Here is a 25,577-nt window from a genome sequence, read left to right on the forward strand (position 1 = left end):
TTCGAAGCCAGCCCGGGCAAAGAAAGGTCCCTGTGAGAGACTTGTCTCTAATCAGCCAGCAGAGTGCTGGGAACGGAGTGGTGTGGAGCTCAAAAGTGGTACGGTGCTAGTCTTGAGCTGGAGAGCTGAGGGACAGCACTCAGGCCCTGAGTCCAAGTCGAAAGTCACTCCTCCTGGGACAAAAGTGATGGAGCATCCAGAGGCAGTAAGCCACTGCTTGGATGGCAGAGATGGTGTCAGATCCTAGAGTCACTACTGTTGGCCTTTCAAAAGTTAAAGCCGGGAAGTCCTAGAAGAATAGTTCATAAGCATGCCTTTCCAATGCCCATGTCTGTCTACTGGGCAGGAATTTGCCAGTCATCTGTGATAGTGGTTAGTAAGGGGAAGTTTGTCAAATGAGAGAATAGATTAAAATCTCACCCTCCCCCCCGCATTTACTCAAAAGCTCTGATTGGCAGTAAGAATTTTAAGTTGATACATCTGTTTAGGAAAGAAAGCTTGTAGACCTGAGATTGTGTTGTGTCCTTATTGAGATCTGTTAAAGGCCTGTCAGCTTGCCAATGCCCCCAATCAACAGATTAACCACAGTGGAGGGGACCCTGGACGGCATCGCCACTTGGGTTCATTGCTTCCACGCCAGGCCAGCTGACCCCTTTGCCCTGGATGACAACTACCGTGGTGGAACATGGGAGGTCTCCAAGCACCCAACTCAGCCGCTTCGCCTTCGCCTCAAGAAAAGAAAGTTAGACTGAATATTGTTATAATTTTCTTTTTGCCTTCTTTCCTTACTACCCTGGCTAGTGTTAATGTTATTTTGGCAGCTCACTCCAAAGTGAGGTGAATCCTGCAGTCCCTTGGTAAAGTAGACTAAGGTTATAGGTTCCTGGCTAGGTAAGGTCAACGCCCCTGAGTCAGCCTGAAGAAATTACAGAAGATGGATGATCTTCACCCATCAGCCCCCCTTTAAAACCGAGGGACCAGAGTTATTTTCGGATACTACTTTTGGCCCTACTGGCCCATGCCTTACCTCTATATCATCCCCTAGACATGCAAGCCATTGAAATGGACAGAATGGAGCCATGATTGGCTCCCAAGGTACCAAAAAGAAAAAGGGGGAAATGAGGTGCCAGACTTTGAAGTCAGGCCCCACCACGTGAACCCCATTTTAGAATCGAACCCTGAGCCAATCAGATTTGTACCTGTGTTCTAATCTTGCTTGCACAGCTGATTGTTGTAACCTTGTTCTTTGCCTTTATAAGCCCTGTGTAATCACAGCTCGGGGCTTCCTCCTAACCTCCGCTGTGTCGGTGGGTAGGACGAGGCCCGAGTTGGCAGCTCGTTAAATAAAGCCTTGCCTTGCTTTTGCATTTCGGAGTGTCTGAATCTCGGTGGTCTTCTTGGGGGTGGTCTTGCAACTTGGCACAACACTTGTCACAAGCACTGAACATTTGGGACTCTCTGGATTAGCATACTGCAACAGGCCCTTTTATAGAATCTGAGATTTTATTCATTATTTTATTGGTGCTGGGGTTTGAACACTTGATAAGCACATACTTTATCACTTGATATATATCTCTAGCTATCTATTATTAGCTTTATTCGTGATCAATTATTAGCTTTATTAGTTAAAAAATCTTCAGCTAGGGGCAGTGGCATGTTTTGAGGTTCGAGCCACATGGGAGGCTAAGGCAGACAGGGATTGGTGGAAAAAACACAGACTGTCTCAAGAATTTTTAAAAAGAAGAAAAAAAAACCAAAATGAAAGAGGGAGAAAAAGAAAAAGAGAGAAAATAAGGAAGAAAAGAAGACTCATGCCTATAATCCTATCTTCTCAGGAGGCTGAGGATCATGGTTCAAAGCCAGCCAGGGCAGGAATGTCTGTGAAACTCTTATCTCCAATTAACTACCAGAAAACCAGAAGTAGTGCTAGGGCTCAAAGTGGTAGAGTATGAGCCTTGAGCAAAAGCGCTCAGGAACAGCCACAGGCCCCAAGTTCAAACCCTAGAGAAAGAGAAGGAGAAAAGAATGGAGGAAAGAATGGGGGGATAGGAGCGAGGGACAGAAAGAAGGAAAGGAAGAAAACAAAACTTACAAATATGCTACTATGAGGCACATCTTACATTACACCAATAACATTGAGAAAACAGAAGTGAGTCAAACACATTTCAGCTTCTAGTGGCTCAGAGACTAGGACCTAAAAATACATTTCTTTACCTAAAGGTGCAGAAGAAATGATGGGGATACAATAGAAGTGTTTGAGTCAACCTGGAAAATGAAAGACAGTCATATCCCAGGGTAAAAAAAGCAATTCATATTTTATAAACCTAAAAAAGTCATGAATTTTCAAATCTACAGCAATAAAGTAGGATCATGATACACATTTTCAAGAAGACTTAGAAGCACCATCTATCACTGTGAAGGCTGATACTTTTAATACTGGATAAAATGTTGATTAAACAGGTATTTTGAGGAAGAAAGGAATGTATTCCAATCTATAAAGAGTTACATGGGCTGACAATTAGAAGAGTCCACTTTTCAATTTGTGCAATGGCAATATAGTTTGAAAAGATAAAGAAAAACATTAAAAAAAAAACAAGCCTAATTTTGCTCTTCCCGAAGCAGATTAAGAAGAGCAAGTTTCCCTGCTCAGAACATCCTCTTGAGAAGTGTGATGTTGAAGCTATGACAGGGAGGTGGGGAACGGGGAGGTACTCCCCCATTCACTTTACTTCAATAAAAAAGAATGCAAGAGATGCATACTTAGAGTTATTAATAAAGGACAATGGATAAAAATGCTTTATGAATATAAGGTAACTTTTAAGCAGAAGAACATAAAAGCAGTCAAAGGAAATGGTTAGCAAAATAAAATGTTATTTTCTTCCTTACTCTCTGCTCATCCCAAAGACTTGACATATGTTTTCTCTCTTAGGAAATCTAAGATTTCTTGGGCTGGGCTAAGTATTGTCCCTTTTCCCTTAAATTTACATATTACAATATAATATGTAATTTATAATACATTGTGTATAGTTTATAGTATATAATATATTCATATAAGTTATATAGTATAATGTACATATTAATATATAATTTATATATTATTTAATATTATATAATTTATATACAATATACTATATGTATAAAGCATATCATATCCTGTGGGTTATTCTGACTTAGAGAATCCCTTCTGACTTAGAGAATCCCCTCTGAAGTTTTTATATCGATATTACACATGAACAGTGAGTTAGGAATAAACCTGTTTAGATTTAGGAAGTTGCAAACAGAGACTTCAAAGCCCTCCCAAAACCAGAGTCAAAATTTAGGCTCCTTCCATTTTTTGGCTTTAATAGCCTGTAGGTCCTCAAAATGATAGAGAGAAAGAGAGAGAGAGAGAGAGAGAGAGAGAGAGAGAGAGAGAGAGAGAGAGAGAGAGAGGGCAAAGAGACAGACAGGCAGAGACAGAGACAGAGAGACAGACAGAGAGACAGAAAGCCAAGAGACAGACAGAGGCAGAGAAAGAGAGACAGAGAGGCAGAAGAATACAGAGAGACACAGACACAGACAGAGAGACAGATAGAGGATCAGGTGTAGTTTTTATGAGTCAGACAACATTGAACAGGCAAATGTCAATTATATAGACATGCTACAAACACTGTGCAGAACTTGATCACATGGCTACACCTAACTACAAAAATGGCTGGAAAATGGCACCATCTGTGTCCAGGAAAAAGGAGGAAATAAGGTTTGATAAATACATCATAATCTTGACTGTAGACCAACATGCAAGTTTCTGAAAATACAACATGTGACAAACTGTACATCCTATGGGACTCAAGAAGAACAAGAAAGACTCCTTGCTTTTGAGGAACTGGTAAATGGTTTTACAACAATATGGTAAGAACACTGAGCATAACAAGTGAGGTCATGCTGACTTAACAATTTTTTTACTTTCAAGCAAATTTAATTGGGGCCTGAACAACCAGAAGTTATGACTGTGTAAGTTCTAGGATGGCTCTTTTATCCTCTGTAATTGAAAGTGAAATTATGGAAGCAACAGAGACTTCATAGGAGGATGTCTCTTGACTATTCTGTTACTCAATGTACAGAAGAGATTTAACTGGAAAGTTCTGGTGCAGGCAGATATATGAACTAAGTAACTTTCTCCGTCACAAGAGAAGGGAGTCAACAAATCACACTGCTCTCCCTTTTCATCTAGATGATTTTGCTTCTTCCTCACTGATCCATTTCTACATCTGACAGCCTTGTTGGGTCATTCTCTCTTCTTTCCCAACTTTTTCTTTCCATATGGTGGTTGTCATCTTTATTCTTATGGCTTAGGTCCTTAGGTAAATCTCCTACTCCACTTTGTGTGTGTGTGTGTGTGTGTGTGTGCGCGCGCGCACGCACCAGGCTTGAACCTGGGGCCTGAGTGATGTACCAGAGCTGTTTTTCTTTTCTTACCCCTCCCCCCACCCCAAGTCTTCTACTTGAGCCACAGTTCCAGTTCCAGCTTTTCTTTGGTAGTTAATTGGAGGTAAAAGTCTCATGGACATTCCTGCCCAGGATGAATCTGAATGGCAATCCTCAGATCTCAACCTCCTGAGTTGCCAGCATTACAGTCATGAGCCACTGGCACCTGACTATTCCTCTTCTTAACAATAATTCAATTACTTTGCAACCATGACATATAACCTACAGAAAATGAGAAGCTCCCATAATCACACAGGGACCATTTTCTCATTCTAATCCTTGAGGGACCCAGCAAAAGCCATCTCCATCCATATAGAAGGGTCACCTATATTAAACAGAATCAGATACAAAACAAACAACAAGATTTCATGAAACATTTATTTTTTATTCATCCTAATTTTGGCTTTAATCTTTACCTCCCATCTCCATACTTCTTTTGCAAATCAAGACTTTTTTGAAAAAAACAAAATTGGTTAAAACTCATGATTGTCTGGAATCATAATAAACATTTCTTCTCTCCAAAGAGGGAGGGCACACATTTTTTATTTTTATGCAGCATTTTCAAATATGCATGTCTCTGTGTGTGTATGTATATATACATATATACATACATATATACATATATATATACTATATAAAATAAAAGCCCTTCATCCTTAGAGGTTACTAACATTGTCTGATCCACTAATATACTGCCCTAAATACAGTAATTCTATTCATTTTCATGAATGTGGAGGGGACTATATTAAAAAATAGCATTTTAATCCCTGAGGTACCAGTTAAAATGGAGAGGTTGCCATTGCAACATGAGATCTTTAAAAAATTAGTTTTAAATAATAAGCACAGGTCATGCTATCTGAATCACAATCACCTCCATAGCACAGAGTCATTTAGAAAATTGCATTTCCTGGGTTAAGGTCACCCCATCACCCCAGCTTTCATGCTGAGAATTGTTCCTTTTGTAAAGGAATACCACAGCAATGAAGTCTGCACAAACTTCTGAGATCCTCAGAAATTAAGAGAAACCATCCTCCCGGTTCTCCAATCTCCATCCCCATGATTGGCAATGGAAGCAGAACATCATACCAAGTCCTGAAAAGGTTGATGAGCTGATTTGAGTTTTTTGTCTGTTTGTTTTACTTCTCCATAGAAAACAAGTTAAGAAGGAGATCACAGTCCTGGCTAGAATGCCCTGCTATCCTCTGCCACCACCATATGAGTAGAGCTGGGCTCCTTGTGCCCACCATCCTTGCAGGACTTTTCCCTGTCCATGAAGCTTCCAGGGATTTCAGGGGTTGCTGCTGCTCTCCTAGTAGTAGCGGTTCAGGCTCCTGGTGCCAGGTACCTCGGGCTGGCCGTTCATCCAGATCTCCCTGATGATGCGCTCCCGCTCTTCCAGGCGCTGGGCGCGCTCCAGCTCCTCTGCGGAGGTGAACACATTCTTGTTCAAAGTCCTCTCAAAGCGCCTGTGTCTCCGAAGGGAGAGGTCAGATGCGGTGTCCTCGCTGCCATCCTCACTGTCGCTGCTCTCGCTGCTCTCGCGGTCCTGCAGAAACTTGGACCTCCGAGGATGCCGCTGGCAGTCTGTGTGGCAAGAGATTCTCACCACCAAGGCAGCCAAAGTGAGGAGCAGGCCGATGCACACGCCAGAGACAAAGTACAGGGCTGTCCTCTCAGGGTTTTCTGTAGGAAGAGAAGAAGAAAAGATTACAGACATTGCAACTTCACATGCCCAGGCCAAATGGGGTTGTGGTCCAGTGCCTCTCACTAGGCCCCAATTCTTGGATGGTTACCAATACTGTCGCCCCATGTGGCAAACTTCATGTTTCCAAACTGGTATTACTGGTGAACTGATTCTGCAAAGGGTGGTAAGTATATAGGGGACTCTTTTACTTCTTTTGTTTTTCAACTTTGAAATTATTTCCAAATAAATTCAAAGAACAAAAAAAGCACAGTTACTAGCACCTCCCATAGGCAAACCATGATGCTTAGAATATATCTCATGTTTAAGATGTATCTGCCTAAAGACTCTTCACCTGTACCAACATTTTTTGGGGGTGAGGTGGGCTTGTGAATTTCTCAACCAACACTTGAATTACCTTTAATCAATGTGATAGTCAGCTTGCACAAAGCCCCCACCTCCTGGTATTGGTCCCCTACAGGAAGCTATACTCTTCTCTGAAGCACTGGATCTAATGACTTACTCTTGAGAAAAAGAACATAGCAAACACATTGGGCAATTCTAAGCTTTGTTTGCATAAGGCTATATGACTTCATCTTGCTTGTTCTTCCTCCCTTCTTTCCTCTTCTCTCCCTCCCTCCTTTCCTTCTGTTCTACTTGCCCATTCTGAAGAAACCAACTTGCCTGTGAGAGCTGCTCAAGAGGCCCAAGTGTCAAGGAGCTATAAGAATGGATTCCAGCCAACAGTACCAGCAGCCACCTGGGTGAGCCTGGAAGTGAATCATCCCTTGATGAAGCCTTGGGGTGACCACAAGCCCAACTTTGCAGCAAACAGCCCTGTGGGAGATGTGGACTGCAGCTTCATGAGAGTCCTTGAACTAGGGAAGCGAGCTAAGCCAAAGCCGGGTTTCTGAACCACAGAAACAGACATGTAAGTGTGTGTTGTTCTAAGCCACTATGGTTTTGGAGTAGTTTGTACACAGCAATGGAGAACTTAATCACACATGTAAAGCCAGTACTATATAGGTATTTAGGAATGATCTCATCAAGCTTTACTGAAAGAAGAGTAAGTATGGGAGCTTTTCCTTGGTGAGAGAAGAATCTAATTAGTCTGATAAGCAATATGCTTAGTAAGCTCAATAATGGCTCCTGTGAATGAAAGCCTTTGGGCCACAGGTCTGACCCAAGCTGAGAGATTCAAGATGGACTTAGCCAAATTAATTTCCCATATTTGATATTCACTTGTAAATGTGACTCACAGTAATACTGTTTTGTGGTTTAGAAAAATACAAATAGAATCATAGATGATATATATTTGCTTTCTGAATTTAAGAATATGACTTAGATTTTTGTATCTGTGTATTTAGGTCAACAACATATTTAAAAATTGCTATGAAGTAGAGTTTTGTACCATATGTTTACTGAAGTATTTCTTCTCATTCTTAAAAGCAATTGTTCTATTTACAACTCGAGTGAAAACGATGATAAGTGTACATCACCATCCACACCTTTTTTTTGTTGTTGTTTGAGATAGAGTCTCAGACACATTTTGCCTGGGCTGACCTTGAACAGGTATCAGCTATCAAGCCTGGTTTCCAATCATTTTCTTACCAATACTATATAAATTGTTTCTAATTTTTCATATTTACTATCAATACTATAGACAATGTACCAGTATCTCTTTGTACTTGTGGGATCACTTATGTAGGTTTGTTATTTAGAAATGGAATAGTTGGAGCTGGGGATATGGCCTAGTGGCAAGAGTGCTTGCCCCGTATACATGAGGCCCTGGGTTCAATTCCCCAGCACCACATATGCAGAAAATGGCCAGAAGTGGCGCTGTGGCTCAAGTGGCAGAGTGTTAGCCTTGAGCAAAAAGAAGCCAGAGACATGCTCAGGCCCTGAGTCCAGGCCCCAGGACTGGCCAAAAAAATAATAATAATAAAAAATAAATTAAAAAAAAGAAATGGAACAGTTGCCTCAAAGGACGTGGGCATCTTTAAGTTCATGTACTCTAATCTATACAAAATCAAAGGCGCTATCAGTCTAAATAGAACATGTTGAACCAATGGTATTAAAGATTCCCCCCTTTCTCTGAAATCCCGATCAAAATAAGTCAAGTAAATAAACATATATAAATTATAAGAATAAAGAGTTCAGTGGAGAAGAAAGCAGAAGACAAGCACAGTAGGTGAAGTAGTCATTTATGGAAGCAAGTTCAGGCTGTGACTGGATTCTATCCAGATAATACTGGAAAACACTGAGAGAACTGAGGAAACAGGTCAACCCCCTGCCCCCCCCCCATGCTGCAAAGAAGTAAAAAAAGGAGCTCTGGAAACACACGGTGAATGAAGAATCTAAGAAAGGTGGTGGTCAATCTTGATGGCTAACTGGACTGAGAAGTGCCAAGGTAATATTAGTAAAGCACACGTCTGGTTTGCTGTGAAAGTACATCCAAAAAGCATTAAGTAAGGGAGGCTCAGTCTGAATGTTGGCAGCAGCTGTTTATCAAGATAAAATCTTTCCCACTCATGTCTTGGCTTGTCTGCTTTGTTCTAGGGTCTCTAGGAGGAGTCATTTCACTCTAAAACAGGCTTGACTTGTCCTCAGAAACCTACTCTCAGTTGCTGAGTTGGTTTTCTTCAACGTGTGTGTGTGTGTGTGTGTGTGTGTGTGTGTGTGTGTGTGTGTGTGTATGCATGCCAGTACTAGGGCTTGAATTCAGGACCTTGTGCCCTTAGCTTTTGATGCTCTACCACCTGAGACTACATTTCTAGGTTTTTGCTGTTTAATTAGAGATAAGAATCTCTCAGATTTGTCTTCTGCGGCTTTGAGTTTTGATTCTCAGATCTCAGCCTCCTGAGTACCTAGGATTACAGCCATGATTCACTGGCACCTGGCTTGCCAACTGCATTCTAAAGCAGGAATGAAGTAATTGTATTTGACATGACAGCTAGCCAGGGAGCCCATGGTCCTCCTTTCTGTCCACATCCCCATTAAGCTACTGACTTTTCAAATCTCTGTGAGTCTGGAAAGGCCTGAGTATCACCTCACTAATGTGTGCTTTTCTGTAGATAGGTAGTGTTCACAGTAGGAACAATTGCCCATGTGGGAACATGGACACCATTAACTAGGTGCCCCTGGCAATAAGGGAACCAATTCAATGTTTTTCAGTGGGCAGATACTTTATTGTTTCCTACTAGACTTATGTGAGAAGACACCTATGGTGGAGGGATGTGCTCATCCATCCCACACCTCACAATCTTCCCCATTTCACAAGAAGCAGATTAACTTTGCACACTTGAACCTTATTTGCACACTGAGCCTTATTTTTCCCCAGAGTGCAAAAATAGCTACCAAGCAAAATAACTTAGCATATGTTATCAATATCAGGAAGCTAAAGCCTCTAAAGACTGGGTAGTAGTACATCCTATTCTAAGTCTGTTTCCAGTTCTTGGTTGTCAACAGAACAAAAAAAAGGCCTAATCAACTTGTCAGTTGATGGATAATTAAAAATAATTTCTGATGACAGATCACCTTTGTTTTTGGCATAGAACACAAATTTAATTCAAAAACTTGAATAACATTATTAAAATAAGACTTTTGTTCTTTCCTATGTATTTATTGGAAGCAACTTTCTCAACAACTATATGCATAAAAATGAAAACTAGGAATAACATTTTCATTGAATCATTGTGCCTCATCTTGTAATAAGTCACACACACACACACACACACACACACACACACAGAAAGAGAGAGAGAGAGAGAAAGAGAGTCTTACTATGTAGCCTATCCCGGTATGGAACTCATATGATCCTCTTGCTTTGCATCTCAAGACCATACCAAATGGCAGTTAGCAATATTTACCCATGACTATATAAGCTAACAAGGGGACTCATTCATCCCTTTATGAAATCTATTTCCGATAAGCTTTAATTTTATGTTTCAAAATTCCTTTTCTCCTTCCAGTCTCATATAAAACCTTATCTTACACTAATAATCTTTCACTTCAATTTATCCTGTTTCTCTTTTTTTCTCCAGGTGTTGAGCCAATTTTGCCCACATCATTTGTTAAAGAGGTTGTCTTTCTTCTATCCTATTTTTTTTTTGGCTCCCTCATCAAAGATTAGATGACCATAGGTCTGCATGTTCATTTCTGGGTCTTCAGTTCGATTCCATTGGTCCTCAGGCCTGTTTTTGTGCCAGTTCCATGCTGTTTTTATTACTATAGCTTTGTAATGGAGTTAGAAGTTTGGTTTGATATTACTCCAGCACTGTTGTTTGTGCTAAGGATTGTGCTTTTTCTTTTCAGGTCTTTTTATTATCCCATATGAATTTCTGAGTTGCTTCTTCTATTTCACTAAAGAATGATGTTGGGATATTGATGGGTATTGCATTGAATTTGTAGCTAGCTCTTGGCAGTATTGCCATTTTCATGATATTAATCCTCCCTATTCAGGAACATGGGAGGTTTTTCCTTTCTCCTTCTCCACTTCCCCATATCCCAGCTATGTGGGAAGCACAAATTGAAGGCTCTCACCAGGATTGCGCATGGCCATAAATATAAAAACCTATTCAGAAATAAATTACTAAAGCAAAAGGGATGGAAGGATTTGGCTTAAGTGGTAGAGCACCTGCTGTGAGAGCACTGGGCTCTGAGTTCAGACCCCAATACCACCAACAACAACAACAAAAAGAAAGTAAAAATGAAGAAAAGAAAAAGGAGAAGAGTCAAAACAAGAAAATAAAAAGCAAAATAGAATTCTCTTATATTATTTAATGTAGTACTGCTTAAAGTGATATGCTTTGAACTTCACAAAATATTTAATTCTCCATTTTGATAGTATGAAATATTCTAACAAATTTTCTTAGAATTTTATTAAGATCACTTCATTAACATTCTACAGAAGGTTATTACGAAACTTTTCCCTTATGAGAAGAATTTAAGATCATCCTGAATGAGCTGGTTTAGGAAGTATGACTTTGAGCATATAAATTAGAGATAATCAGTAGGGCCTGGCAATAAAAAGATTTTGATTTCTGGCATTGAGTAGATTCGCCCTCTTCAAACTAAAGAGGTTGAGCCAATTATAATCAAGCCATGGCTTTTCTACATGCACAAAAGTGAGGGACAGTCCTGTTTTGAATGTAATACCCTTGAAGGAACAGTCATCAATGGGAGGCTGGCTCTGATCCCATGGACAGGAAAAGGGGGAAGGGGCTCCACTAAAGGAGTGAGTGTAAATCAGCAAATGGAGCCACTGTGACTGACATTTTGTGACCATTTCTTGTGGATGAGCTGTGAGACTAGTTTTTGTTTTCACTTTTGTTGTTGGTGGTGATGGTGATGGTGGTTGTGCGGCCTGGGCACTGTCCCTGCACTCTTTGTTCAAGGCTAGCACTCTTTCATTTTGGCCACAGCTCCACTTCCGGTTTTTGAGTGGTAAATTGCAGTTAAGAGTCTCACGAGGATATGGGCTGACTTTGAATTGAAATCCTCAGATCCCAGCCTCCTGAGTAGCTAGGATTACAGGCATGACCCATCCATCAGTGCCCAGCTGTTCTCTGGGTTTTCTACCATACACCTGGAGAGAATGGAAGCTATAATAGTTCAGAAGGAGACATTAATACAGCAGACCCTAGGTATTAGCAAGTATGTGGTTCCAAGGAGACCACCACTGAGGGGAAAACTAGGATGTTCAGAATGTGTGTGGTTAATTACTCACTAAAATTACTCACTTAGACCCAAACCATACTTATAGTAGGTCTAGGCAGCCATACTTGGAACTTCATGGAGTAGGTTTTATTACTGTTGTACACACTAATACTCTAACAAAAACCAGATCTTATTTCATGCTGTTTCTCTCAAAAACTGCAGATGCTTAATTCATTGCAACTTTCAGTAAAGACACACTGCCTTAAAATGAATGTAAATTTCTCCATTTGTCATTTAAATTAAGCACAATAATTTTACCTTGCTTTGGGGGAAGCACCATTTTCTTTTTGGGAAACATAGAGTCACACAGTTAAAGGGTGAGGAAATACTCAACAGATCACATGATTTAAACACAACTGAAGATAACATGAAACTGACCAAGAGCTTATATATGCCCACTGAGCTATGCAATGTATGCTGGGAGTTTAAAAATCTTGTGGGTTGTTTTTTTTTTAAGTTCTCAAGAGTTCAGGTATCCACTCAAGGAGCAAACCATGTAAGCCTGGAGTGCCATAATTTTACCTGTTTTTCTTGTAGACTTGCCCATGTTTGCTATTAAGATTTTCAGACTAGAAAGTTTCTAGTATAGTCACATTGGCCATATGCTACCACCAGTCTGTAAATGCTGGTCAGTCAAAGTGGAAGAGACTGGACAATTCCTTCACTTCCTAGCCCCATCCCAAGCAGAATCTCCTTTTGCCCCCTTTCCTAACATTAGAATTTAAGAATGTTTAAAAATACAGAGTCAGGCATAGTGGCCCATTCTTATTATGTCAGCACGTGGGAAGTGGAGGAAGGAAGAGTGAATGTTTGAAGCCAACCTGGAGATATACAGTGAATTTAAGGCTAGCCTGAACTACATATTGAGACCTTTTTCTTTAAAAAAAGCCATATACACACATATTCAGGTATACAGATACACATACGACATACATGCTTACATAAAGTAAAGGAGACACACTAAGGGAAGGAAGAGAGGGATGAGAAAAGGACAAAGGAAAGGAGACAGACAGACAGACATATAGATAGTGCTATACATCTTTTGCTGAATTTTTTATAGGTTTTTGAAAAATATCTTCCTGCTGTTCATCTATCTGCTCCCAATGCTACAACTTAGGAAAGTAGGTAAGTGTTACTCTTGTTTAAAAAATGAGCCTTATATGAATGAGACAAGTCTATACTTTTATTAGGAATGGCAACTCTATTCAACAGTAAAGGAAGAAAAATAAATCATACTATCATGTCTCCTGCCCTTACCTCACCTAACTTTTTCTGGGATATTTGGTTTGGTTTTATAAGACAGGGTCTCACTATGTAGCCTGGGTTGGCCTGGAACTCTCAATCCTCTTATCTCAGCCTCCTGAGTGCTTATAGACATGTGTCACCATGTCACAGTACTTACTTTGAAATCATTTCTGAACTCTAGTTTGGAAACTGCTATTCTCATTTTAGCTTAACTAACTCGATCCTATTCCTATCCGATCCTCACTTATTCACATAGTATCCTAGACACAGATTCCTATAGATGCCCAACCATATAGGGCAAGGGGTTTTATCTGGCTTCACTGGGTCCTTGGCAAATATTTGGTACAGCTATCATAGCTGATGTGATTTATATCATGCTTCTTCATCATGTTTATGAAGATATCAAAACTGGAGTCCTGTCGTGGTTGTTTTTGCTCTCTTCTAATCCTTTCTGCTCCAGGTCACTTCCTCTTGGCCAGTGATCCACCCTGGTCTTAACCAAATCCAGACAGCTGTTAATTACCCAGGAAACAAGAGTAGGGAGGGCTATTGTTGGTTGTTTTTTCTTAATAAATAAAAATAAATGTATTACTGTATCTTGTTTCCTGCAGGGTCATTGTTTCACAGTCAGGAAGAGGCCCTATGTGGAGATCCCCAGGCTAATTTCATTTTCACCCTTGGAGGTCAGATGATGCTCAGCAGGTTCTTCGGGAAAGGGCAGCAACAACCAGGCCAGGCCATTTCAGCTGGTCTCCATGAAAAGCTAACATTTCCCCTTTCTGGCTGTCTTGCTGACCCCGGAGCTTTCAGTACTTTAAATGAAAGAGATTAAAATTTTGGGGTTTTTTGTTGTTGTTTTAAATAACAGGGCTTCTATGGAATGAGGGAGGCCTGAGATAGGTCTATGCTGACCTCTTAGGGCATTCTAAGGATGTTTCTTTATGGTATTAGCCCCACTCCATAGAAGAGAGAGGCTCTCACTCACATGTCTGTCCTCTTTGAAGTCCTAGAGAAAACTTCCTCCTCCGTCCATCCTGGACTTGCTACCCCTCTAAAATTGTCTTCACCAGCACAGCTCTAAGGGTACTTGTTGATTTCATTCCCTTTCAAAATCTTGCCTACTATGCAATAAGCACCCCACACGAAAGCTCCCAGTTCCCTACACTTCTCAATCGCTGCTGCTGTGAAAAGGATTGTCCACAATCCTGGCAAAGACTCAAAGATGCTTTATCTATCTGTTCTCTCTTTTCTCTCTCTCTCTCTCTCCTCTTTCTTTCCCCTGTCTCTTTTCCTCTCCCACATTCCCTCTTTCCTCCTTTCTCTTCTTTTCTTCCTTCTCTCCTGCCCTACCTACTTCTTCCCCAGCCTTTATCTGCATGTACTTGCACTGAGAAGAGGCTTCAGCTCTACAGTCTCCCAGAGACACGTGAAGAAGAGAGAGAGAAGAGCCTGTTCAGCTTTCTAATCTGGCTTTTTCACTGCTGAAGTCCATGCAGTCTGATGTTTTCTGAGTCTTCATGGTTGGAAGGAAAGAAGAGCATGATAAATTGGCCCCTCTGATTTAGTCAGCACTTCATGTAATTTTTTTTTTATAATTATTGATATAACTCTTATCTTTTCCACATGTCAGTGAGAAAATTTTAGGGCAGAGCCCATGTGACTCACTGTGGCTAGTCAAAGAATCCAATACAGTGCATTGTTCTTGGTGGGTTTCTCCCAAATAGTTATTAAATTAAATCATGAGTATAAAACTTCTAAAACTTCAGTTGAAAATTTATTCATTTAATATGTGCATCATAGTTTATATAATACATTTGCATATATTTATTTAAAAATTCTCCTATATATTTATTACTTTCTAGTATTACATTAATTACAATTAAAACAGTTCTGGTTAACTACTATGCAGTTGGCACACACTCAAGGAATATTGGTTAAATGAGAAAATATATCAAATTGTTCTCTAAATTTCAGCATTGAAAAAATACCATAAGCAAAGTCAAAAGAAAAATTAAAAGAAATATCTGTAAAATGTATCACAAAGGGCTAATACATAAAGAGTACCTAGAAAGAGCATCAAGAAAAAGGTCAACAATGAAAAAGGAAAACAGATAAAACATAATGAGCAAGACACAAAACAGCAAAAAACAAAACAAAACAAAACAAAAAAATGGCTCTTCTACATATGAAGAAATACTCAAAGTTTAGGCCCTAGTAGTTCAGACCTGTAATCCTAGCTACTGGAGAGACTGAGATGTGAGGATTGTGATTCAAAGCAAGCCCTGGCAGGAAAGACTGTGAGATTCTTATCTCCAATTAACCACCAGAATACCAGAAATGGCGCTGTAATTCAAAGTGGTAGAGTGCCAGCCTTGAGCAAAAGGAGCTTAGAGACAGCACCCAGGCCCTGAGTTCAAGCCCTCTGGCCAAAACAAAAAAATCAAGGTTTGGTGTGCACGTTTCACAAGCCAAATCTGGTCATACTTCTGTTCTCATAAATAAAGTTTTATTTGAACACATACACATTGCCAGTACTTGTTTTTAGGCTGCGAAAGAGCTGTGTTTTAGAACAGAGATGATTTACTCTCTGGCCCATTACAGGAAACATTGAAAACACTGGTAAAGGTGTTTTTTATACATATTTTAAAGAGTAAATTAGTAAAACTCCTTAAATGTCAATTTGTGGATACTTTTCCCTAAGAATTTATATATACTTTAATTTAGTCCAGCAATGTTGTTTTTGAAAATTCTGCAAATGCATTTGCATAGTTATATCACAAACAGTAATTACAGATCTCTTTGTTCACAGAAAATGCCTAAATGTCATTTAGTTTTTGTTTCTGGAGATCAAGTGTCAGCAACCTTTAGCTCTAAAGGGTCAGTCTCTGTTCTAAAAACTCAACTCTGATGCAAGGTAAAAGCAAGCATATTCATATATGAATAGGCATGACTGTCTTTCACATAAAACTTTTAATTATCAGAACAGGGATTTGTCTGGCCAGATTTGGCTTGTGAACAATAGTGCAATAATCTGTGTTGGAAAAGATTTGACCCATTCCCATTAGCCATCTGTAAACAGCTCGTTTAACTGTGGGTGGCCCATCTGTACAACTGAACAGTATACAGTTGTCTAAAAGAAAGATGAACATGTCTGTAGAGTGGCCTAAAATACCTCCAGAATGGGTTGTTCAGTAAAAAAAGAAAAGCATAAAACAATATACTTGAAAAAATGAATTAAAATGTCCAATATGACTGGTATACTGTGTGTGCACAAAATGGGAAAGTTGGAGATCACGAGTCGATATTTCTTTACATCTTCGTGAAGAGCTCTGGATGAGTACAGAGAAGCACAGTGATAGCTTAAGATTGTGAACTATTTACCCAAGCATTAGAAAGAAAAATATGAAGTATTCTTAAGGAAAATGGATGGACCTAGAACAAGTCCGTTAAATGAGGTAAGCCAAGCACAGAGAGGCAAACTGCATGTTTTCTCTCACATGCAGAAGTGAGATCTACAATGATAAATTATACAGTATTATATGCACTCAAACATGGTGAGGATACTCTTAGGAGAGAAACAAACAGATGCAATGCCTATATGTGTCTCTGATCATGCAACATAGTATTTTTTTAAATGAACTCCAGCAAATGGAAACATGAGTTTCTTTTCTTTGTTGCTGTTTTTCTTTTCTTTTCCTTTTGTCTTGTTTGTTCATTTATCTGCTTTTGGGAGGGGGGGACAGAGAAATGGAGAGACAAAAGATGAACAAAAACAGCAAGCATTACTCACTAGACTCTATGTTGAAAATTGACTATACAACTTGTGGGAAGGAATGGGAGGGAAAAACTGGGAGAGGATGAGGGAAGGGGTGACACTGTCCAAGAAGAAATGTACTCATTTCCTGACTTATGTAACTGTAACCTCTCTGTATATCATCTTTATAGTAATAAAAACAAATTTAAAAAGATATTATAAATGATATGGACAGGGAGGCTGCAGTTTTAGATGTCTCGCTACATGTCTGTTTTCCTTGTTATGCTGTGTGGTTATTGAGCCATGTACAGTCATTCCTTGATTTATTAAGCATCTGATAGCTTCTAGGAACTACTAGAGGATATGCTGAGGACATATAGTAGCTAACAAAAGAAACAAAAAAAAATCTCTGCTCCTGGGAGTTTGTTTTCTAGTAGGACAGACAATAACCAACAACTAAATATATTATAAACTAAGTATATTATATGATGTTAAGGGGATGAGGAGAAATAGGGAGGTAAACATGAGGTCTTGGGTGTAAGCAGGTAATAGACTTATGAGCATGAAACTCACTGCAAAGGTGACTTTTTAAGGAAAAACTTAATCCAGGTGACCATATTAAATATTCAGATCATTAAATTACAGTAAGTAATGGCTCCATTTACTCTTTCTAATGACTCTTTTCAAAGTTATTCATGAGGCTATAATTTTTAAATGAGATTATTATCTTCATTACAAAGCACTATGTTCTGGTTCTAATAGCTTGCTTGAAAATAGTTGAAGTAAGAAAAGTTAACTCTATTTTCAAGTGCTGAGAAAAAAGAAAATAAAACCCATGTGGGGAAACATGGAAGGGAAAGAGAACTACTAGTGCTTGCTTTAGGCTCCTAACCTGAAGAGTTCTACTACTTAGAGCTGAAAAAAAATTCTGTTAAATCATACAGAAGTGTTTGGATTTCATCCCATAGATAATGAAGGGGGGCACTGAGGGATTCTGAAAAAGATCAAAAGAACGGCATCATCACAGATGCATCTTGCAAAGAACAGTTTGCTACAAAATGTAGACTATGAAGCAAGACCGAAGACAATGGAAAATGCCATGATGGTAATTCAAGCAGGATAATGAGGCTCCAACTACATCAGTGCTAGAGGGAACATAGAAGGGATACCACCGGCTGTGGGCTGTGTCATGTGTCATGGCCCAACCTTAGCTGGTTGTATAGGGGCAGTGAGCAGCCCTACACAGCTATGCAACAGAAGGAGTACATTTAAGGAGGACAGTATTCTATTCTAGGCTAAAACACATCCAGGACACTTAGATATATAGCTCACAAAGTGAGAGAAGATAGATGGTAACTGTTTAATGTACATACATTATAAATAAAAATCAATATTCCAATAAATCACATTATTTATTGCAAAGTAAAAGCAATGATTTCTAAGAAAAAAATAATAATACAGATATACACCTGTAGAATCCTAGAACTCAGATATAAGTTGCAGCAAAACATGGTGACATTTATATATGAATGTACACCAATACTCAGAATGCACTAAATATGCTCAATGATAGGAGGCTTTATTCACTTAGAAGCACATTATTAATATTTTCAGTTAACATTCACCATGTTCTCATTTTTCACTATATAAACAGTTCTACATAGGGATGTAGAATAGTTCTACACACATACACACATGCACACACAGACACATACACACACACTTTTAACTGCCAAATTACTCTCTTGAGAAGTTGTAACAATTTCTAATTCCACTGAATTAGAAATTCCATGTACAAGTCCTTATCGCCATACACTTTCTCCATGTTTTCATTTTGTATTTATTTGCTAGAATTTAAATTATTTTATGTTTACTTGATATTTTACCTTTTTCCTTTAGCAAACTATTAATTCTAATTCTTTGTTAACTTTTGTGTTAGGATACTTTTATACAAAATTTTAAAAGCTGTTACGTTATTAACTCCAGCACTGCATCGTTAATGTGATATTTTTTTCCCTTTCTTTCTTTATTTTTATTGTGAAGGTGATGTACAGAGGGGTTACAGGTACAGGTAATAAGTACATTTCATTTTGAACAGTGTCACTTCTTTTGTTTTCTCCCAGTTCTTTTTCTCCTTCCACAATGTTTTTTATTTCTTAAAAGTAAAAAACAAAACAAAAACAAACTTTACATTGTTTTACTGGGAACTGATCTCAAGCCCTTGTGCTTGCTAAGTAAATATTGTTAATTACTGGGAAAGTCAGTGAATGAAATGGCTTCTGTGAAGAATGGGAACAAGATGTATCCAGAAGCAAACAGAAAGACTACATAATTATTTGAAGGGCTCAGCTGTAATTGGAGGTCATGAGAGTCTACTGGTTTCAACCTGAAAGCACAACTATATCTGGTAGGTTGGTTGCAGAAGGAAAGTAGCCACCTTTTCTTTTCTTTCTTCTTTTTTTTCACAAGTGTCTATAGTACCTCTTTATTACCAACAGCTGACATTGCCCAGGGCTCAGGGGAAATACATTTAGATCTATTGTGGCATCTGACAGGTATTGAATGGCCACCTTTTCTAGGTGGCTAAATATCTAAATGTCTGTCTAGAGAGAGATTCAGAAACATAAAACAAAACAATCAAAAATTAGAGTCATACAAGCAGCCTAAGTACAATTTAATTGGGGGATTCAAAGCATAGCGTATTTCCACATATTTTTAAATAGCTCCTTTGATATGAACACCATCTGGCCTCCAGAAAAAATCTACAACAAGTAAATAAGCCATCTTAACAGAGAATCAACTTTGAATCAAGAAAGGCAAAGACCAGGGGCTGGGGATATGGCCTAGTGGCAAGAGTGCCTGCCTCATATACATGAGGCCCTGGGTTCGATTCCCCAGCACCACATATACAGAAAATGGCCAGAAGTGGCGCTGTGGCTCAAGTGGCAGAGTGCTAGCCTTGAGCGGGAAGAAGCCAGGGACAGTGCTCAGGCCATGAGTCCAAGCCCCAGGACTGGACAAAAAAAAAAAAAAAAAAAAAAAGAAAGAAAGGCAAAGACCAGGCTGTCAGATTTACATACCTCTAGTTCCCTCTCTCCCATAATATGGTTGATAAATACCTCACGCAGCCCCCAAACACAGTATAAACCCACCCATACACCACACACACACACCCATACACACACACTCACACCACAGAGACACACTCACACCACACAGAGTCAAGATTTATTAAGATAGTTTCATGAAATGCTGAACAAAGGAAGAAGGCAGTTTTGTGTATTAGCAAGTTTGTTGCTAACACAATGGACCACTTTGACAGAATTTCAACTTGTATTACTCAAGCTTCTCAGGGGAAGAGACCCAATAAAGTTCACATACAATTATAAGGAATTTATTAGATGGGTCTACACAATCAGATCTGGGCAGTTCCAGATTGGCTATCCACAGACTAAAGAACAATCCAGAGAAAGTGGGAGGCTCAGAAATAGAGGAGCCATGATGCAGTGTCAGTCAGCAACTGAAGGGCCTGAAAAGCCCTGGTTTAAATCGATATTCAAAGGCCAAAGATATCCATGGGAAATGGCAAAAGCAAGAAGTGCACTTACTTAAGAAATGTGGAGCATGCCTGTTCACAAAATCCAAACAGGAAAGATCAAGCTTTCTCCCACATTTTTGCTCTATCTCGGCCCCCAACCTATTGGATGGTACCACCCATGTTCAATATGAGTCTTTCACTGAGATCATAGAGACACATGACACTCCTCTCTAGAAACATTCCTCAAGATAGACCCAGAAGTTTGCTTTACCCATTTCAGTTGACAACCCAGTCTAGTGAACAACAAAGACAACCATCACACAATTAATATATGGAGAGAAAACAGAAGGGATGAGAGACTCCTCAACAGTTGAAGACAAGATATAGCATAAGGAGATCATAAGAAAACTACAAGACTGGGATATTTACCACAATTTCTAATATCATACTTTGCATCATTAGCTACCCATTTACTATATTTTCTTTGGAAACTATCATTTTTACCTTCCTATTTTAAACTCTGTTATTTATCTATTTTACAATCTTGGGTATTCCCCATTTCACAATCAATAGTCAATCATCAAGGCTATTCCTTAGATCTAAAAAATGCTACTTTAGCCACTCTACTTTCCATTGCCTTCACACTCTTTTCCTCTAAGCCTTCACTTACTTAAAAGAAGCATTCCCTTCCAGCATCCCAAGCAACATTTTAATTCCAGAGTATCGCACAGAAAGACAGAAAGTAGAAGGGGACAGACGAACAGAGCCATGTATCCCTTCAGCCCTGACAAGATCACAGGCACTTGGTAAAACACCAGCCTATTCAATGAGTTGCACATTTAGTAATCACATTCTGGGGTCATGCTAGCTGAAATGGAAAATTGCCAGGGACCTCCTGTGCTGAGCAGAGCTCCAAAGTCCAGCACGCTGTTTGCTCTCACCAGAAATATTTTCTTGCAACAGCTGATGTGCAAGTCTATTTTGAGACCTTGCAAACCCCAGACTGACTCTCATCCCCCATTTTATTTAGAGGATGTTGGGAAACCATTATCTAACCAGTTGTGAAGAGAAGAAGCAAGTTTCAAACATCCCTATTTCAGCTCCAGAGTCCACCATACCTGATACAGACTTGAGAAAAAATACCAGAAATGAAATTCCTTAGAGGTATGGGTATTCAGGAAATGAGCCACCTAGCTCCAGACAATTTTTAAGTGAGGTAAGGAGCTGACCAATAGCCTGGACTTCAATGAGCTTTGAAGGCAGAATCCAGGATGGGTGGGGCATGTGGACTACATTCTGTACTTTACCAAACACAAGAGACAATCCTTTCTCAGGATAATCCCTAGGAACCAACACCCTTCCACCACAGTCACGTTCTCCTCACAAAACAAAAAGCTTCCCTTATTCTCAACATTGACTCAATATGCCATGAGAAAGAGAAACACCAGCTTTTACATTTGAACATCAGAGGGGGAAATAATCATAGAAAATCAGAATACAAAAACCAGCCCTTCCCCAAGGGAAATAAAATCAGAACCTCAATCCCTTTCTTTCCATACAATATTCAGAGACAGCACAGAATGAAACAGAACAAAAGCAAACTATCAAAAATTTAAAACTCACGCAAGCAGCACAAGAGCAAGTTGGGCATCCAAAGCATAGAGTGTATTTCCATGTAAATTTTAGTAGCTTCTCTGATACAAACAGCATTTGATCTCCAAAAATAATCTTGAAGAGAAAGTCAACTATCATAGTAGTCAACTTTGACTCAAGGAAGAAACAAATACCATACTGTCCCTGATCTCCCATACCTTCTGTGGCCCTCTCTCCCAGAAAATTGACTAAAAACTGAAACAGCCCCCAAACACAGTAAACACACACACACACACACACACACACACACACACACACACACACTGAAGCAACCTGTGTGGGGTTGAAACCCACACAGAAATCACCTAGCTGCAGCCTACCATCATCCCCTTCTCTCATCAGAGTTGATGCATTAGGACAGAAGCCACTAGTAGCTCCAGGCTATTTCCATCACCCACTTGTCTGAAAAGAACTCAAACATTTCCATCAAGATAAAGCTCTTATAACCCTTCATCTGCCAAATTCCAGAGAATGCCAAGCATAACTGGCGATCAGAAGACCTTTTTTATCTTAAAATTTGTCAGAGCAGAACCCTTACTATGATTACATACCATTCCCTCCTAGTACAAGACCAGGAAGCAGCCTCGGACCCTGCCCCAGCTCTCAGCCTTGCCCAACCAGTGCCAGATACTTACCCAAGACAAAGGAATAGGCAGCTAGGATATTGCTGAGTAAACTCATGTCTTCGGGCTGTGTGATCCCTGAGTCCGTGTGGAGCCTGATGGTCAGCCTCATGTGGCATCCAGAAGAGAGCTCTTGAAGATGTTTCAGCCAAGGCTGCCTGGCCACTCTCTCTCTCCCTCTCTTCTCTTCTGTTTGGAGACAAAGAGCAGGTGATGAGATACATTCTGTTTCCCAGGTGATTTATTCCAGGTATCCTAGACTCATCCCAAAAGCCAGTCTCCTAAATGCCACCTATTTTTCCCAGCAGGGAACCACTAAGACACCAGGAAAAAGATCCTGTCCAGTTTGTTCAAGTGAGCGTCCTCATTTTCAGGGAGGCAGTAGGGCCTTACATCTGCTTTTCCTGGCCTTTCTCTTTTCCCTATCTCCTACCAACTCCCCACTCTAACATGCCCTCTCCCTTACCTTTCCTAAGACTCACTCCACTGCATTCTCTCAGGTTCACCTTCTTGGTACATCAGGTCTAAATTATCATCACCACAATCACTGCATTCTAACCCCAAATCACAATTTGCTCATCTTCTGCTTTCCTGGGAGCCTACACTGATGACACTTATGTACTTTGCTCACTTTGCCTTGACTATCAGATCAAAAACTGCCCCTTGGCAATGGGTCAGGGGTGGCTATTCCAGAACTACAAAAGCGGTAACTTTGGTAAGCAGTAAGTGTAGCCTGTTCTCATCCCCCCATTCCATGATCCTACCTGTGACAGTGTTGAGACAGTCCATGGGTGTGCACGCATGCACATGCACAAACACATACACATGCACATACACACACACACACACACACACACACACACACACACACAGCCCACAGACTTCCCTGTGGCAGCACCATCCTTCCATGGGGCAGGACAGGGATGGAGATCTATCTCAGTATGAAGGAATGGAACCTTTGCATGGATGTGCACAGCACATTCCTTCTCCAGTATCTTCTTCTGACCCAACTCTACAAAGAGACTTTACAGAGTGGCCCTGAGAGTGGAAGGAGGAAAGTGGCCAAGACTCCAATAATTCACATTTGATGCTGCTAGCAGCTGCAGGGAACTGAGGCACAGGCTGACCAGAGAAGCAGAAGGCTGCCTGTGGTCACAGACATCAGTAATGCTGTTCTAGAAGGTAGAGGGAATGGATTACAGCAGAAAAGATAGCTCTCACTCTGTTAAAGTGCAACAGGCATCATGGAGAAAGAAAATAAGACAAGCAAACTCATAGCTAAGAGAGAAAGGACCTAGAAGTTCTTGGGACAGCCAGTGGCACTGTGTACAAGGAAGGAACCACCTCGCACCAGACTTTTTAAAGTAGGAAAAGAGCTGACCAAAGGCCTGGACTTCCCAGGATGTGTGGCATATGTGGATACATGCTAAACAGCCTAATTGGATATGCTATTCGTTGGCTTTCATTTTACTAGTTCATTGACTAATCTTTGTAGCTTTGAGTCATCTATTTATACTGACTGTAACCACTGGGTGAAAGGTGTGAGATAGAATGTTCCTGATAATAGCTCATTTTCCCCTGTATCAGCAGTGAGAATCTTCTGGCACGTAGGTTCCAGACTGGTGGCTATCTCATTACATAATGCTTAGAGGGTAGTAATATTCTCATTTCTTTAGCTACCTGGGAAGAGTTGTGCTGTCAGGAACAGAGCAGTGCCTGGTAAAGAAAGGTCATCTTTGCTGATACTCGTTTCAGCCAGTGAAAATTCTGAACTTGGTTGGAGCCAGTTGGTTTCTCAGGCCCTGAAAGAAAAAAAAAGTGACACAAAAACCATCACCTACCCAAGAGACCACCTCACATTTTCAATTTGACATCACCAGGAACACAGCAGAGAACACGGGTGGTGTAGACCAGATCCTTGGAAAGACCAAGTCACCTCAGAGACAAAGCCCATTGCTAGAGGAACATGGACTAGCCTGCCAGAAAAACCAACCTCCCAGGTCATAGCAGAAAGGAAGCAAGAGGTAAAAGAACAAAGACATGTGCTTCCTCTTCCTCCTCATCAGCCAAAACATACAAATGCAGCTAGAATGGGATGTGTCAGTCTGGCCCCTCATCAATGAAGTTTGTAAGCCAACCTCTCTGGAGCAGGAAGGGAGGAGATTCAGATGGACTGTGAAATAACGTCTCACACAGCTTTGTGTGGGCATGAAACACCTGGAAATGCTGACATGTGCTTTCTCACAACCTGATCCTTCCATACAGATGACCTCTCTTTAATCCAGCCAGGGTAGGTCTTTTATGCTTCCAACTTTATTGAGGAGTATGTAGGAAGAACAGGATGGATCACAGGGCTCCTGGAGCATGAAACACCTCTGCTCACCATACCATCTTGTCTATTCTACAGCATTTAACTCCTAACTGTTGATACCTTCCTTGATATTAAGCTGCCATTGCATCACAAAGGATTTGCAGCACCTTCTTAGCTCCATTTTTCTTGTCAAGAAATTAAGGACAAAAAAAAGAAAATAAACTTGAGGTACAAGATCATGAACTCACAGTGAAAGCAGGTCTCTGAACTGCCACAGTACACTCATAGAAACCATCAAGAACTGCCTCCAGGATGGTCACTCAGAGCCCGAAGAGCAAATGGCTCCCACACATGAGCTAAGCAGAAGATGTTCATAGTTCTAGAGAAATTACTATGCAAATGGAAACTCCAACTTTTACTAGAGAACTGATAAACACTGCCTATTTCAGACACATGCAACATGCTTGCCTATGTACCAGCTGGCTTCCATTCTTCCAACTCACTGCAGATAATCATTTCCAGGGACACTTTGTAGAGCCTGTCATTACCTAGAAGGTCTACCTTACCTCTGAGGGCTGGCCTCTGAA

The 25,577-nt window shown here is 40.2% G+C and overlaps 1 protein-coding gene across 3 annotated transcripts in view; it reads right to left on the reverse strand.

Annotated features, from left to right (window-relative positions):
• Positions 1–4,827: 4,827 nt before the first annotated feature.
• The window catches only part of Eva1a (eva-1 homolog A, regulator of programmed cell death), a 53,265-nt gene continuing 32,515 nt past the window's right edge, over positions 4,828–25,577 (reverse strand). For 2 of the 3 annotated variants that reach the window (XM_048352822.1, XM_048352823.1), the window contains 3 exons: positions 24,360–24,481; positions 22,692–22,868; positions 4,828–6,150 (listed from right to left, as the gene is read on the reverse strand). In XM_048352822.1, coding sequence (XP_048208779.1) covers positions 5,777–6,150; positions 22,692–22,791 — 474 coding nt within the window. In that variant the 5' untranslated portion in view covers positions 22,792–22,868; positions 24,360–24,481 and the 3' untranslated portion in view covers positions 4,828–5,776. The remainder of the gene's footprint in view (positions 6,151–22,691; positions 22,869–24,359; positions 24,482–25,577) is intronic. The other variant, XM_048352824.1, reaches the window with a different exon arrangement.

This window comes from Perognathus longimembris, chromosome 8 (genome assembly GCF_023159225.1).
Source record: "Perognathus longimembris pacificus isolate PPM17 chromosome 8, ASM2315922v1, whole genome shotgun sequence".
NCBI lineage: Eukaryota > Metazoa > Chordata > Mammalia > Rodentia > Heteromyidae > Perognathus > Perognathus longimembris.